The 14,465-nt window shown below is 34.9% G+C and overlaps 1 protein-coding gene across 2 annotated transcripts in view; it reads right to left on the reverse strand.

Moving 5' to 3' along the window:
• The window catches only part of PLEKHH2 (pleckstrin homology, MyTH4 and FERM domain containing H2), a 106,898-nt gene that overhangs the window by 19,521 nt on the left and 72,912 nt on the right, over nucleotides 1-14,465 (reverse strand). For both annotated transcript variants that reach the window (XM_060026716.1, XM_060026715.1), the window contains 6 exons: nucleotides 13,926-14,034; nucleotides 12,864-12,976; nucleotides 6,542-6,721; nucleotides 4,548-4,645; nucleotides 2,751-2,928; nucleotides 1,715-1,870 (listed from right to left, as the gene is read on the reverse strand). In XM_060026716.1, the coding sequence (XP_059882699.1) occupies nucleotides 1,715-1,870; nucleotides 2,751-2,928; nucleotides 4,548-4,645; nucleotides 6,542-6,721; nucleotides 12,864-12,976; nucleotides 13,926-14,034 (834 nt within the window). The remainder of the gene's footprint in view (nucleotides 1-1,714; nucleotides 1,871-2,750; nucleotides 2,929-4,547; nucleotides 4,646-6,541; nucleotides 6,722-12,863; nucleotides 12,977-13,925; nucleotides 14,035-14,465) is intronic.

Here is a 14,465-nt window from a genome sequence, read left to right on the forward strand (position 1 = left end):
AGCTCTGAGTTTAGAATTTAATTATAAATCACTCTTTGGTCCTCTTATCCTTTTGGACACACATTAACTTTGGACTATGGCCATGAATTTTTTACTCAAAAAGGAATCTTAATGAAGGACTGCATGAGACTGGAAACAAGAAGATTCCAGGAATTTTTTCATGATTTAGTCACTGAAGAAGCAACTTCCCACCTTCTGAGTTTATAAAGATGGGAATAACTGATGTTATACCAAAGAAATCTGAAATATAATGTTAAGATTTTTGATTGGGAAAGAACAAAAATTCTTCAGGAACCAAATAAATGTTTGTTTGTTTTTTTTAGACTGGTCATTTGAGAATTATAAATAACAGTTTTCAGAATTATGGGGTAAGCAGTTATTCACCAAAGCCCCTGATATTTACTCAGTTCAAGCCAACCAAAAATACTAGCTTATCTTATTGACTAATTATTAACAGTGCTCAAGGAATGTCTGTCTCAAAAATTTACATTTGGAATTGTTGATCTAAACAGGATATACTTGGAGCTGAGAAGAAAAAGACATTCATTTATCTAGATGTCTCAAAATGCAGCTGAAGAAATAAGGCAGGGGTGGGGTGGAGTGAGGTGGAAATCCTATATTCTGACCAGTACTCCTTAAGGAACTAAGTATGAGCTTTAACATAGTCTGCGGAACCCCATGGACACCCAACAGATCGTTCTGCAAGTGGAGCTGGGCTTCTGGGAGTTAGATGAAAGTACTGATATTTCACATGTTCTAAACTCATGGGTGTGTCCCTTGCTTTGCCCCAATTCTTTAATCTCCAAATCATAGAAATACCTTTACTCCGTAACAAGGTACTTATTCCCAAGAGCAATCAAGGGCCACATCAAGTAAGAGGGTCCAGACCTGGTTCTAGCTGTTTGATTTGCCATAAGTCATTTTTCACTCTGGGCTTCAGTTTCCTCATTTGCAAAATAAGTGGGTTATTTCTCTAAGGTTCCTTATGGTTCTATATTCTATATTTTTAATTGTTGCCATTGCTAGATGGAAACTTTATTACAGTTATTTTACTATGACCTAGAAAACATTTTTAAAGAATCTTCCAATTCTCTGTCTTTGCTCATGATTTTCCTTATATCTGGAATCTCTTCTTTATTTCCACAGGTCCATATTCTACCAATCCCTCAAAGACCAGTTGAGCTCTTCCCTAATTTCCAATCTGAACTTAATCTCTCCCTTTGTAGAATGTTCACCTCGCTCTTTATATATTTATCACTTTCAGATTGAAGGTTATCAGTGTATAAGGCTACTCTTTCCTAAGCAAATTAGAAGTTCACTGTGTGCAGGGACAATTTCTCGACCTTCTTTATATTACCCACAGGGTCTGGACCAGCTCCTGGGACACAATAAACAGTTCCATGAATATTGCTGAGTGAATGAATAAAATGGAAAGCCATTTTATTAGACCTTCCACACCTCCACTCTTTTTACCCTAATATTTAGGGTATTATTACTATTATTAATCCTCTTCTTCTCTTTAACATGGAGTATGTGTGTGTGCAGATTGTATTAAGAATTCTACGGCTTCAACAAAGTCCTGCAATATTATTTTTATTATGAAAATTAGATTGCTTAAATTTTTGGAAAATTCTTGAGCTAAACTTTTTGCAAATAGCAGAGTAGCTTCTTTGCTGTTTTCTGGGTCTGCCTCCTTAAAAGGAGTTGGTTTTACCTTGATGTTTCCTTGAAGACAATGCTCTAAATCCCTGCCAGAAGGATCATCTGTGAACAATGCAAATCCAGACTGTGCTGGCCTCCTCATCCCTGTATCCTGGTTCAAAGTATTCAAAAATTCTTCCACTGTGGTGGATGCATCAAATCCAACTACCTAAACAGAAATAACAAAGTCGTTCTCTTAATAAAAAGGTACAAACATTTCAAACTTAGATTTCAGGGGGGAAACAGGGCATTCTTGATGCATGATTAATGATAGCATATTTATCTAGGTGTTTTAACTTTTTTTCCAAAGCTCCGCTGGAGAAATTTAATGTCATCTTAGTCATTAGCTTGATGTAAGAATTCAGAAATCTTGGCTTCAGCCAACAGACATGAATTCAAAATAGAAAGATCATTTGACAGCTGCAAACATCTTGCAGAGATATTATGCCTGCCCATTAGAAGCAAACCAAGAACTACAGTACAATATGTAATCTTTAAGCAAAGGAAAAAAAATAAGCACATTTAATTTTTGTTTCTTTAATATGCAGTTAAGTATCTGAATTCCATGATAAAAGGCTTAGAGCTACAAAGACTAATTGTTAGCTTTGGAACATGTTTGCTTGAGTTAATAAGCAAGCAGTTAGATCTGAGTTGGGAGGGCTTGGACAGTTTTCCCAGATAATTCCTGAGATCTGGAGATTTTAAAGAGACTAAACCTGTACACATCCCACACGTTAGTAATTATTTTCTCACCTAGCCGGTACCCAGGTGGGGAAAGGCCTCAATCTTTTTGTTTTTCTCCATCAGAATTATAATGGTAGTGAAACTCCTCCCTTATTTGGTTCAATTATGGATTTTTTTAGTGTGAATCCTTTTTAGCAAAACTATTTCACAACTCAGCTGTCCTGACAGAAGGTCTAATACATTTGCATATTTATCACTGCCAGGAGCTGACAGAAATAGGGAAACAGTCTCACTTCCCAGTTCCACAGAGTGCACTTAGAATTCTAGACTAAGCATGTTTTCACTGGGTAGAAAGTCTAATCTACCTGATATATCCCATTCATGAAGTGTACGGGGATACTGAAGGGCAAAGAATGATGATATGGGTTTCGAAGAAGGGTGGAAAGAATTTCCATTCTTGAGGGTCTTGCTTCTCGATCTCCATTCTGTTGCGTTCTTTCTACACATCGTTGGCAGTAAATGGCATATTTTCCAAATTCTGTCCTATAATACAAAACTTAAGATAAAGCCTAAGAACAAATTTAATTAAGACAACCTTTTACATATATGAAACCATTAAGAAAGCTTTCCTTGGTATACAAATATTACAATGTATTATGCTAATGTTGACAGTAATTTTTCTTTTCTTTTTTTTTTTTTTTTTTTTTTTCTGTACGCGGGCCTCTCACTGTTGTGGCCTCTCCCGTTGTGGAGCACAGGCTCCGGACGCACAGGCTCAGCGGCCATGGCTCATGGGCCCAGCCGCTCCGCGGCATGTGGGATCTTCCCCGACCGCGGCACGAACCCGCGTCCCCTGCATCGGCAGGCGGACTCTCAACCACTGCGCCACCAGGGAAGCCCAATTTTTCTTTTTGAGTGATATTAACTGCTGTTACTTTTCTCAAATTCTAGTGTCTTTACTTTTGCTACTGACTAAACCAGACTTCCCCACAAAACAATCTTTATTGTTATTGTATTATTACAGTCACAAAATATATTTAAAATTACCAGACATTTTATGGTCAATATATAATGATTATATTAACAAATATAAAGAAAATAACTGTATAAAGACTAGTACAGGATAACTTAAGAAGTGCACGATGAGGAGAGTTCTCTTTTGAAGAACATAGAAGTTAATGCCATTCCTGCTAAGCAAGGTAAGAAAATATCTTCAAACAAAAATAAAAATATATTTTCCTTTTTTGCAAAACATGCACTTCTTTAAAAATGTTAAATGTTAAACAAAACCAGTGGAGTAAATAAATCCAGTAAAAGCTGGATAGAGATCTTATTTGCCCTCATTTGTTATATATAATTTTTATTCTGTTTATAAAAGCAGGTTGATAATATCTCTAAATATATTTTTATTCCAGTGCCTTCTAGGTAGACTTTAAAATGTCACCTTTGTCTGGAGGGGTAGGGGGTCCTCAGTGACTGCTATTGGAATCACATGACCTTGATGACAGAGTCTCCAAAATATATTATGAGCTGGAGTATATTTTCCTACTGCTTTCAAGTTGTTTTTTGATTCATCATTTGTTTGTTTGTTTGAATCCCAGAGTCTGTTTAAACAACCTAATATGAACCTCTTGGACAAAATGATCCTGATAACCCTTGGCTGGGTGCCCTGGGTCTCACTGTAAGAAAGCCCCTCTGACAGCTGAATTTTATGAGTCTTTTTCAAAGGAGTAAAAATTCTGAAGTAATTCAAATACATACAATTATAAAAGGTGGGAAGACCATCAGAGAAGTCTTCTACATAAAAGAATTCAATGTGAAGAAAATAGTAATAGGAAAAATAAGGAAACAAAATAGTTGCTTTTATTGAATGAACACCCACTAATGATAACACATTCATACTTGAAATGTACATAGACTTTTCACTTAAAATATTCTTTGTCAGTTTTTCAAGCTTTTACTGTAATCTTCCATAAGAGATTTAACATAACAAAGGAAATATTTTCCCAGCTCCGCATAAATGATAACCAAAGGCTTCCTGTACCAACATTTGTTTCACACACTCTTCCACAAATGTACCTGGCAGGTTACTGAATACCTTTGACTTATTGTAGACACTCAGAGGCCACATAAATGGTTTAGCTGGCTAGAATTCTGCGTACCTGGAATCTGCATTCCTCTTTAGGTGGAGTCTGAGGAGCCACAGGAAAGGATGATGGGGAAGGAAGAGCCCAACACAGAGCGCTAAGAGCTGCCAGCCCTGGGCAAAGAGAAGCATCACAGGTCAGACACCATGTGGTCGTCAGAGATCCAAGTCAGGGCAAGTATGACTGACAGAGGCTGTGAGAGCAAGGGGATGATGACAGTCTTACTTGACCCCACATGTTTTTGCTTTTTCCATATATGCATTATCTGCTTAGAGCGTTTATAATACATAAAAACATAAAAGCTTCCTATTGGGTCAGAACCATAATCCATCTAGTTGTATATATTGTTGTCTACAACTGAGGTACCAGAAGACATGATATGGTAGTCCTTTCTGATATCACACCCAAAGATCAGGGAAATTGTTGCTTTTTGTTCATTTATGTATTAACTCATTCATTGAAATATAAGTAATGGCACTGAGAAAGGGCAGATTGAAAAATAGTAAAAAAAATTATTTATACAAAAAGCAAAACCTATCTACCCATATATAGATACATACCTAAATAAGGGGCAAGTACAAAAATATTAACAGAGGTATGTCTAGGTAATAGAATTGTATGTGATTTTTATTCTTCTCTTGCTCTGGACTATATTCTATTTTCTATCTTAATTTTTTTAATTAAGCAAGTATAACTTCAATAATTTTTTAAATGTCATATAAAAAAGGAGAAGGGGGAAAGGCCCTGCCCTTGAAGAACCTACAGTCCAGGAGAAGACATTATATATTGAAACAGTAATTTATAATATAATATCGCTAATACATTGTAATAATATTTTTTAAGTATAACCAATGGAGGGAATGACTTACTGTTGCGGAAGTCAGGAAGGAATATATGGGAGAGATGTTGCTTGGGCTGGACGGTGAAGTCACAGGTAGGAAGAAAGCAGAGGGATCCAGGTAACAGGAATAATGCCAGGTGCAAGGTGAAGGATAATGCAAAGGCAGGGTATGTTTGAAGAATGGGGAGAGTTTATTCATTCACTGTACACTGGAGGCAGGAAGTATAAAATGAAGTGGAGAAAGAGGAGGCCACTGGAGCCAGACTATGAAGGGCCCTTGATTCACATAAAGATTAAGCTTCAGAACCCCTCTATGCACAGGTCCCCTCCAAGTCCCTGGGACAGGCCCGATGAGCTGTCCTAGTCATATGAATGGTCATACGTTCTTTTAAAATGTGTAAAAGTAATGTATTTTGTACTCTTTTTCTTGGAGAGTATTCGCTGCATGAGCTTCAAGTCCCACAAAACCTGGATCCACCCCTGAGAGTCTTACAGGCTAGGGTAAGAAATTTCTATTTTATCCTGTAGTTGACAGGGAGTCAGTAAGCAAAGATTAAAAGAGGTATTCACTGAAGAGTAAACACAAGTGACCAAAAACCCCCTGAAAATAAATTCAACTGCACTAATAATTAAGGAAATGCATCCAAAATCAATAGTGAAATACTACTTTTTACCTGGAAAGGAATTAAAAGAAGAATTACACTGAACATTGTTGAAGATATAGGAAAATTCTAGAAGTGGACTCAATGAAATTCACTGGACTTGCACACAAAATTTAGGTTCAAAGATGTCTAATGTAGTGGTATTTATTATAGGAAAAATAACTGGAAAAACCTAAATGTATAGTAATTGATATTAATGCAACTAGTATTAATGTTTTGTAGACTATTGAAGGCTATAGGGGAAATGATTATGTTCTATAGTTTTTAAAAAGTAGTATGTACATTGTAGCTCTAGTAATGTGAAAAACTGTGAGTGCATAAAGATATACACATATACATTTATATATAAATATAGAAACTGAAAAGATATACATAAAAATATTAATAGCTGTTTTTCCATTTCATACTTTTTGTAATTTTCCAAATGTCTGTATTGAATATGTATTTTTCTTACAATCAGGAACACAACATCATTTAAAATTGCATGTATATGTATCAACAGATACCTGCAGTGGTCCTGGTTGATTCTGTGGCTGTCTCCGTCTTGTCTGTTTAATGAGCTGACAGCAAATTTCATTCTGTAGCTCAGGATGTGTCAAACAGATTTGCAAAGCACTCTGGGCTAGAGATATGTGGTAATCAATTGCAGGAGAGTCAACTGCTGCATTTATAAAAAGTTGGCAGGTCTGAATTAAATGAAAAAAATAGATATACTCAGGGTGAGAAATGATCAGATTTATTCTGCATGAAATATTGATCCTCTTCTTAGCAATAGCTTTTGTTTAAAAGGATGGAAAAGGATATATTGTGATAACACTAATCAAAAGAAATCCAGAGTGGCTGCATTAATATCAGACAGAGTAGATTTCAGGGCAAGGGATTCTGCCAGAGATAAAGAGGGTCATTTTATAATGATAAAGGGGTCAGTTCATCTAGAGGACATAACAATCCTAAATGTTTTAATAACATAGCTTCAAAATACATGGTGCAACAACCTATAGGACTATAAGGAGAAACAGACAAAGTTCACAATTAAAGTTAGAGATTTCAATATCCCCTGTCAATATTTGAGAGAACAAGTAGGCAGAAAAATCAGTATGGATTTAGAAAATCTGAATAACACTATCAACCAACTTGAACTCATTTGTAGAATACTCCACCTCAGAGCAGAATATGCATTCATTTTAAGGGCATATGGAACAGTAATAGTCCCTGGTCTACCAGACTATAAACTTCATAAAGACAAGGACTCTTTCTTATTTATCTTTGTATTCTCTACACAGCACAGAATTTCTAAACTTATTTGACTACAATCCCTTCCCATCTTTATTTTTTTCTAGTAATACCAATTGGCATCTTTAAAAACTAGTTTACTGAGGAAAATATTTTGGGAAATAGTAGAATAAATAACTTAAAATGAATGCAAATAAATACTTTTTTCCCCCAAAGAGATTAAATTTTGGAGTAGGTTACTAGTAAAAGGTTATAGCATAATCTTTCCTAGACATTTTCCAAAGTAGGATATTAATACTTATCATTCTTCATTTTAACAGTTCATTGTAATAAAACTGTGAAAATTTGTTTTGTTCCTGACTAGAGGAGTAGGTACACTTGCCTGAGAAAGTTTAGGATGGATTGCCTAAAGGCAGGGGAAGCAACTTCAGTACTCATAAAGTGTTCTATCTATGAATTCTTAAAAATACTTGCATGCTAATTGAACCCCAAATTATTGTAATAATGTATTAAATAAATTTGTAGTTATAGTGTAATATATATTTGTTTCAATGAATTAAATATATTGGGCTTATTAATGACATTGATATTTGGGAGTAAAATGAAGTTCTGAGAGTGAAATCAGTTTCTTTTGAGCAGGCTATTTTAAAATGTCAGTCTTGTTTTCTTACAACAAATGTCAGAAAACAAAAGAAGTACTGCTTGTGACAGCATATAGTTGGATCGTGTTTTTTTATACAATCTGACAATCTCAACCTTGTAATTGGAGTGTTTAGACCATTTAAATTTAATGTAATTATTAGTATGATCAGGAATAAATCTTCTATCTTGCTATTTGTTTTATATTTGTCTCATATGTTCTTTTTGGTTTTCCTCTTTTTCGGCCTTTTAAAAAATTACTAGAGTATATTTTATGATTCTGTTTTATGTCCTTTATTGGCTTATCAGCTAAACCTCTTTGACTTTTGTTAAGTGGTTGCTTTAGGGTTTTAGCATATATTTTAATCTTATCACAGTCTACCTTTAAGGAATATTATACCACTTCTTGTAGTATAGGAACCTTACAACAGTATACTTACATTTCCCCTCTCTCAGTCTTTGTGCTATTATTGTCATATATTTTATTTCTACATATAATTTTAAACCCCACAATACAATGTTATTATCTTTCCTTTAAACAGTCAATTATCTTTTAGAGAGATTGAAATAATAAGGAAAAATTCTTATATATTTATCCACATATTTGCCATTTCTAGTGCTCTTCATTCCTCTGCATAAATCCAGATTTCCATCTGGCATCATTTTCTGACTGCCTAAAGGACATCACTAAACATTTCTTGTAGTATTGGTCTTCTGGGGAGTAATTCTTTCAGGTTTTATATATCTGAAAAAGCCTTTATGTCACCTTTGTTTTTGAAAAATATTTTCACTGGATATTGAATTCTAGGTTGATAGATTTTTTTTCCTTGCAGTACTTTAAAGATGTTACTCTACTATCTTATGACTTGTATAGTTTTCAATAAGAAGTCTGCTGTCATTCTTATCTATGTTCTCTATGTGTTAGGTTATTCCTCCCAAACCACCACCCTCTTTATAACTTGTCTAAAGCAACTGATTATGATGTATATTAGAGTACTTTTTGTCACATTTCTTCTGTTTGAGATTCACTGAACTTCTTAAATTTGAGAGTTTTATAGTTTTCATTAAATTTGGGAAAAGAAAATTTAAGCCATTATTTCCTTGAATATTTTTCTGTTGCCTTTCTTCCTTTTGTGGAACTCCAATTCCATATATATTAGGCTGATTGAAAATATACCATTGCTCACTGTACTGTATTCAATTTTTTTCAGTTTTTTTTAAACTCTGTGTTTCATTTTGGATAATTTTTCTTGCTATGTCTTTAAGTTCACTAGTCTTGCCTACTGCATTACCTTACCTGTTGTTAATCTCATCCAGGGTATTTTTTTCATTTTAGCCACTACATTTTTCATCTCTGAAAGTTCAATTTGGATCTTTTAAATATCTTCCATTACTCTTCTTAAAATGCTTATGCTGTCCTCTACTTTCTTGAATATATGAAGTATGGCTGCTAGTCTCCAAGATGGCCCCCAATGATCTCCATCTCTTGATATTCAGACAATATCTGAGGCAATCCCCTTCCATATTGTACTAGAGTTAGTCTGTGTGACCAGTAGAATATGGCAGAAATGATGATATGCCATTTCTGAGGTTAGGTTATTAAAAATCAATGTGACTTCTATCTTGAGTACTCTACTTGATGCTTAGTGCATTAGGAGGTCTTTCCATTCTGGATGATAGGAATACAAACTATTTTCAGCTATGTGTAAGCTCCAGGAATTTTTTTTTTTTTTTTGTCTATTCTTTTCTGGTAATTCTTTCCCTAGCCTCAGGTAGTTTCCTCACACACATATGATTATCAGTTCTCAGCTAAAAACTCAAAAGGAACCCTCTATGAATCTGTGGAGCACTTTCCCACTCTCTTTTGCTCACTCCTCTCAGTTTTGTGAATTCTAACCATCTTGGCCTCCTCAAATTCTAAACTCTGTCTTGGTAACTCAGGAAGACTGCCAAGCACCATCTGGGTGTCCCTCCATGCACTGTGGTCATGAAACTCTCTCCAAGATATTAAGCTGCAACGATTGTAAAGCTTACTTCATTTGTTTTCCTGAGGATCACTGTCCTGCACAGCCTGTTATTCAAGTCTGAAAACCATTGGTAGGGTAAATCCAGTTCCTGTTGCTCCATCACAGCCAAAAAGCAGAAGTTCTTCCTTTTATCTTCTAACTGGTTGTTGTTTGTACGTGTAAAAAGTTTTGATTTCTGCTTATTAATTTTGTACCTCACTATCTGATTGAATTATCTTTTTTTTTTTTGAATTATCTTTTTTGTTTGTAGTAGTTTTTTAAGTTTTTTTCCCCAGGTATACAATTACATAATCTGTAAATATTTGCATTTCCAATTTGTTCCCTTCTAATTTGTTTTCACTGCCTAATTGCAACTGGTTAGTACCACTAATAGAATGCTAAATAATAATAATATTAATAATAATGGGGATACACTCTATACAGATTATGCTTTAATAAGAAGTTTTTAAAATATTAATGGGAGTGAGTATGATTGTCTTGTTCTTCACTTTAATGAAAATGTTTAAAGCATTTCCCCATAAAGCATGACATTTGTTTTTACTAAGCAGGAATATTTTATCATGTTAAGGAAATATCTATCAGTATTTTATGAATGCCTTTTCACCATCTATAGAGATGACTGTCAACTTAATAATAAATAATATTAATAGACATCCTAATATTTAGCCATCCTTGATTTCCTGGAACAAATCCCTCTTAGTCATGATTAGTATTCTTTTAGTATGATGTTGGATTCTGTTTACTAATACTTTATTAGTTTTTGTATGAAATGCTCTGTTTTCTACAATATTTTCTGGGGTTTGGTAACAAAGGAATACTCACTTCACAAAAAAAATCTGGTGACATGATGACTGAGAATTGCTTCAAAATAATCCAATCTTGGGGAGCAGTGGGGTTGGGGAGAATAAAACAAAATTGGTCATATGTTGACAACTGTGGAGCTGGATGATGAGTATCTTATACTTCATAATATTCTCTCTACTCTTATATATGTTTGAGATTTACCCCCAAAAAAGTAAAAGAAAAAAATTTTGCAAAATTTCCTTCTTTCCTATGCTTTGGGACAGTTTAAACAGCATTGAAATTAACCACACTTACAAAGTTTAGTAAATTTCCCTGTTTAAATTTTCATTCACCTGTGTAACTGGTTTTCACCATTTATATTTTGTTATAAAGTTGATCACTTCATCCAGATATTCAAATATATTTATATAAAGTCTTTCTTGCTTTGGATATTTGTGTATTCTACAGGTGGATTTTTAAAAACGTTAAAATTATGGTAATTTTAAAACATGAACAAAAGTAGAGAGAACAGTATAATGTACCCATCATCTGGTGTCAACAATTGTCAACAAGCATTTTGCCACACTTGTTTCGTTCAACCCCTGCATCCACTTTTTTTCTGTAGTATTCTAATGTATATCATGTTATTTTACCAATACTTCAGTAGGGCTCTCCAACTGATAAAGATTTTTTTCCCATAACCATCATGTCACCATTATCCTCTTCCCAAATTAACAACAATTCCTTAGTATTATCTAGTAAATATATAATTTTTTGAGATGGGTGAAATGTAGGCAAGAAAAAGCCAAAAGAGAGACAAAAATTGAGACTTTAAGAGACTATGGGAAAATGAAGTACCAAGGTCCCAGTGCAGAGTCAAGACATGAATCCATAGAAGGTACATTATATTCTGAGACTGGAGTAATGGAGGAAAAAATAGATGAAAGAATGTCTGTTGAGAAGGGAGATTTGAGGTGATCAATTCTGATGCCCTCTAATTTTCCCAATGAACTAGAAGGTAACTTTGTTGTGAGGAGCATTACTAAGTAGGGAATTTGAGGGGATGTGACCAAAGACAAGCAAAAGGAGAGACAGTTGGCCCTAAGGAATGAAGACCACAGATTTACATTGGCTCCAGTCCATACGGCTGTTTGATGCTCTCTAGCAGTATGTATGCGATTAATAGGGAAGCAGGCAAGACAGCAGCATTGATCTCGGTTGGGGTTCAGCTGAAGATTGCATGGAACTACAGGTCCCAAGGAACTATGAGTATTAATGAAAGTCATCCAGACTAGATAAAGAAGGAAGAAAAGCCAAGAGGCAGTTATTGTGCTCTCTCTTGATCTCAAAGAAAATAAATGGCTCAAAAAAATGTCTTAGTGAGGATGAGAAATGGAAGAAAGAAAATTAGAGAGCTCATGGGCTAAGAGATTATGGTTAATGAAAGACACATTAGAATTTAAGCTTTTAGAAGTGGTGTACTTATGAGGAATGTTGAGGTCAGGGTGTGGACATGGAGAATTGGAAGGTGAAGCAGGGTAGAGAGGAAGCTTACTGACATTGAGAAGGTCAGGAATCTTAAGGCCGTGGCATTGGTGAGTGAAGTGATAGCAAAGTAATTCAGGTAATGGCAAGATTTGAGGCAGAGAGAAAGATGTGAGTTGGGAGCCAAAATCCTTAATGAAATTTGAGGAGTTACCAGAAGGTGACTGATGACAGAGATGATGGGGGTGGAGGATTAAGAGTGATATAGTTGAATGGTAAGCTTCAAGTCACCACGGATTTCTAATAGAGGTTGAGTAATAAGAATGTGAGAGTAGCACTGGAGAAGAAGAAGGATATTGATCCCTCTCCCAACACTGAGGTACAAGTGATGTCAGGAGTCTCTCCATTTGAGAGGTTGAAGAGGAAATGATTCTTCTGATATTAAGTGTTTCACATGGCCCAAACCATAGATAGTTTACTGCAGTAAATCTCAAATCCTCACTCAGAAAGCATATTAAATTCACCTAATTCTATTTCAGTAGATTTTCTTAATCATCATCACATTTTGAATTTTCTTGAAAAGAGTGAAACTTTATAATCTGAAGTTTTATTTTTTCCTATTAAATTTTTTAACAATATATAACTCCATATAAAATCTTACCTTAAATAATTTAATTGCTTCTGTCTGTAGAGCTTCCGAAGGTAGTGTTGTCAAAGGAGAAATGAGTCCTTCTTTGCTGTGACACAAAGTAGGGTGTCTCCATATCTGAGAGGCTAAACACAGAATGAAATATGAACAGGAAATAGAAAGAATCACTTATTTTGGCCTCACATTAAATCAGTCCTTTAGAAATTACCTCATTCTGGCTTGGCTCACAATTTAAGTCATAAAAGTCATGAAAAACCTCTGATAACATTATTTTATTTCAGTTTCCAGGCCATTGGGATTCTCCTATTTCTGTTTTGGATAAATTAAAGCTAGAAGAGTTTGGTAGAAATATTCTAGGCCAAAACAAGTCTACCAGGGCGTTGTCATGTTGCTTAAATGTGCTAAAGATTGGTGACCTAGGTGGGGAGATGACTGTACATGAGAGGGAGCTGGGGGAAGATACAGAGAGGAGAAGCCAGAGCAGCAGGAGACAGAAAGATAAAGAGGAACTTGAAGTCATTCCTAAAATCAACATTTATTAAATTCCTATGCTAGACACTGCAAATAAAATGTGATCTCTATTATTAAGTAAAGCAGAGCTTAGAATCTAGGCTCTCAATGGGGAAACCTTAGCCATAAAAAAAACTTCAGTGCAAAGCAACAAATGCTATAAAAGTTTTAAATGGTAAAGTGCATTGGGATATAATTTTAATATTTATTAGGCACCTTTTATGACCCAGATGCTGAGTTGGGATGGGTTGGCTGGGGGAGCTCCTAAGGTAGGTAGGATTTCATCAAGTTGGTGGGGAATGTGAAGGAAGAAGGGTGTTCCAGGCAGAGGGAGTAATGTGAGCAAAGGCAGAGAGGTGTGACAGGATATGGACATGTCAAGGAATGACTGTGTCCTTAGAGCCGAAGAACCACAATGAGAATCCTGGCCCATGACAAGCAAAGCCTGTGAGAAGATGGGTACATCTCAGGGAAACAGGAACCCGCAAAGTGAAAACTCTATTAGGCTAAGGGAGTTAGGGGCCCATTTCATAAACCATAAAGCCTTGTACGTTATAAACTTACAAGGTTCCCCTTCTATATTTAGCAATTTGCAAACGAGTTGTTCAAATTCAGATCCAACATTTACATTGTTACTTCCAGCTGCAACAGTCAGGTGATAAAGCCAAGTGTCCTTAAAAATCAAAACATATTAATAGAAATGTTAACCAAGAGACAGTTTTTGATGACTTAAGGAAAAACACAACTTGCATAAACAGTAGAAAACTTTGACAATGGAAAAAAAACACTCTTAATTTTTAAATAATAACTAAAAGCCACTTAAAGAGTTCTGAAGCCAGCTTATTTGAATTGTGCTCATAGTACCTTTTCCCCATTGTTCACATTTAGAAAAGCATAAGAAAATTAAGAAAGTAACGTGACATTAAGAGACTAGAATAAATACAACCAATTAATATTCTTTTATGAAATACAACAAATTCTATCAAATTTAAAATCTGACTCCTAGTACATACATATAGAACATATAAAATACCTAGGAAATCCAGAAAATTTAAAGAAGGAAATAATACCCAGAAGGAACATACCTCAACACAATAAAGGCCT

The sequence above is a fragment of the Delphinus delphis genome, chromosome 12 (assembly GCF_949987515.2).
Source record: "Delphinus delphis chromosome 12, mDelDel1.2, whole genome shotgun sequence".
Lineage (NCBI taxonomy): Eukaryota > Metazoa > Chordata > Mammalia > Artiodactyla > Delphinidae > Delphinus > Delphinus delphis.